Here is a 2,500-nt window from a genome sequence, read left to right as displayed (position 1 = left end):
AATAAAAACAGGATGGTTCACTAAAACGGCCAAAAATCAATGGAGAATTGTTGATTTGATCGGTCAAACAAAGCTTCATTTTCATGCTTCCGGAATCCTTAAACGGTTCAGTTTAGAACGCCAACTGTACCAAGCAAGAATGAATGAAATTAGAATAGTGTGTTGGTACGAGAATACTCGTACCTGGTCCACAGGGGAAGTAATCATGGTATGAGTTAACTTGTACCTGGAGTCAGGTCAGGTCAGGTCATTCACTCGACCGCTGGGGTCGTTGGGGGGACATGAGGAAGATGTCATAGCTCGCCACGCCGTTCTGTTGGCAGCTGTCGTGAGGAGATCTGGCATCGTCATTTTGGTCCATTCCTTGACGTTGTCGGACCAGCTCTTTCTCTGCCACCCCTGTCTGCGCCCTCCCTCTACAGTCCCTTGCAGGATGGTTTTGGAGAGGGTGTTATGTCGTATGACGTGACCAAACCATGCCATCTTCCGTCGTTTGACAGTCGCCAGCAGTGGTTCTTGGGGCCCAACAAGGTTGCTGACCAGGTTCCGCACATAGTCATTGGTCTTGTGCTCCTTGTAGGAGATGTGTAGTAGTCTCCTCAAGCACTTGGTTTCGAATGCTTGGATTCTTCTTTCTGTTTCTGCCATCAGGGTCCATGTCTCACATCCATATAAGAGGATGGAGACCACCAGTGACTTGTAGAGCAGGAATTTTGTGTGGAATCTGATGTTGCTCTTTCCTACTGTATGGAGCGGAGACATGGAGGACAACAAAGACAACAAAGACCACCATCAAGAAAGTGCAGACCTTCATCAACAGCTGCCTGAGAAGAATTCTCCAGATCCACTGGCCCGACACCATCAGCAACGCAGACCTGTGGCAACGTACCAACCAGCTGCCAGCCGAGGATGAAATCCGGCGCAGGAGATGGGGATGGATCGGGCACACCCTGAGGAAGCCAGCCAGCAACATCACAAGGCAGGCACTATCATGGAACCCCCAAGGAAAACGAAAAAGAGGAAGGCCAAGAAACGCCTGGCGACGTGACCTTGAGGCAGAAACCAAGAGGATGGGATACACCTGGAGACAGCTGGAGAGAATAGCCCAGGACAGAGGACTCTGGCGGACTGTTGTCGGCGGCCTATGCTCCAGGGGGAGTGATGGGCCTAAGTGAAGTGATGTTGCTCTTCTGCCTGGAGTAGAATGAGTTAAAAGTGTTACAGAAAAGACAGGAGCCACAGCTTCTCTGCCAGAGAAAGAGCATCATGGAAAGAACAACAGCTGTAGAAAAAGTAGTGATAGTGGTGGTAGTCAGAGACTTTAGTAGTAGTTGTAGTCGTCACCACGGTAACAGTCGCAGCAGTAGCTGTGCTTGTGGTGAAGATCTCATTGTCATCATCGGTAATATTATCGTTAACATCATCAGTGATGAACAGTAGTAAAATCTATATCATCGATATCATCGGTGATAATATTGTTGATATATCATCAGTGACCAACAACAAACATCAGTATCGTTGATAATAATATCGTTGATATCATCAGTGATCAGCAACAGTAAAAAGCATTGGTGATGATATCATTGATTTCATCGGTGATTGTCAGTATCATCGGTAATAACATCGTTGATATCATCAGTGATCAGCAACGGTAACGTTGATATCATCGGTGATGATATCTTTGATATCGTTCAATGATCAACATCAGCACCATCGATAATAATAATAATAATTATCATTGATATCAACAGTGATGAGCAACAGTAAAACCGGTTGGTATCATTGGTGATCACCATGATCCTGAAAATGATGGACACAAGCAAATGACGTATGATGATGATGATTGTGATGGTGATTAAAGCAGGTGTTTGTGAAGACCTTTGGTGATGTAGTGGAGGAGGGAGGAGGAGGGAGAGTGAGGAGGGGAGGAAGATGACAGAGAAGTGGTGGTGGTGGTGGTGGTGGTTGCAGGTGGACACGACCCAGGCCAAGCGAGACGAGGTGCCGGAGCGACTGTGGGAGGTGAAGCCTGTCGCCCAGTGCAACTTCTGGTTCCTGCAGAATGGTGGGTGGGTGTGGGTGTGTAGGTGTGTGGGTGTGTTTGTGGGTGTGTGTGTGGGTGGCATGGGTGTGTGTGTGTGTGTGTGTGTTGGTGTGTGTATGTAGGGGTGTAGGGTGTGTGTGTGGCATGGGTGTGTGTGTGTGTGGCATGGGTGTGTGTGTGTGGTGTGTGTGTATGTAGGGGTGTGGTGTGAGCGTGTGTGTGTGTGTGTATGTAGGGGTGTGTGGTGTGTGGGTGTGTGTGTGTGTATGTAGGGGTGTGTGGTGTGTGTGTGTGGGTGTGTGTGTGTTGGTGTGTGTATGTAGGGGTGTGGGGTGTGTGTGTGTGTGTGTGTGTGTGTGTTGGTGTGTGTATGTATGGGTGTGGGGTGTGTGTGTGTGTGTGTGTGTGTGTGTGTGGCATTGGTGTGTGTGTGTGTGTGTGTGTTGGTTTGTGTAT

General features: G+C 48.3%; 1 protein-coding gene across 1 annotated transcript in view; it reads left to right on the top strand.

Annotated features, from left to right (window-relative positions):
* Nucleotides 1-2,500, top strand: part of LOC143277558 (intermembrane lipid transfer protein VPS13A-like) — a 240,807-nt gene that overhangs the window by 135,954 nt on the left and 102,353 nt on the right. Inside the window, exon 46 of the mRNA XM_076582437.1 lies at nt 1,972-2,065. Coding sequence (XP_076438552.1) covers nt 1,972-2,065 — 94 coding nt within the window. The remainder of the gene's footprint in view (nt 1-1,971; nt 2,066-2,500) is intronic.

Source organism: Babylonia areolata, chromosome 34, assembly GCF_041734735.1.
Source record: "Babylonia areolata isolate BAREFJ2019XMU chromosome 34, ASM4173473v1, whole genome shotgun sequence".
In the NCBI taxonomy this organism is placed as follows: Eukaryota; Metazoa; Mollusca; class Gastropoda; order Neogastropoda; family Buccinidae; genus Babylonia; species Babylonia areolata.
This window is presented reverse-complemented; position numbering and strand designations above follow the sequence as displayed.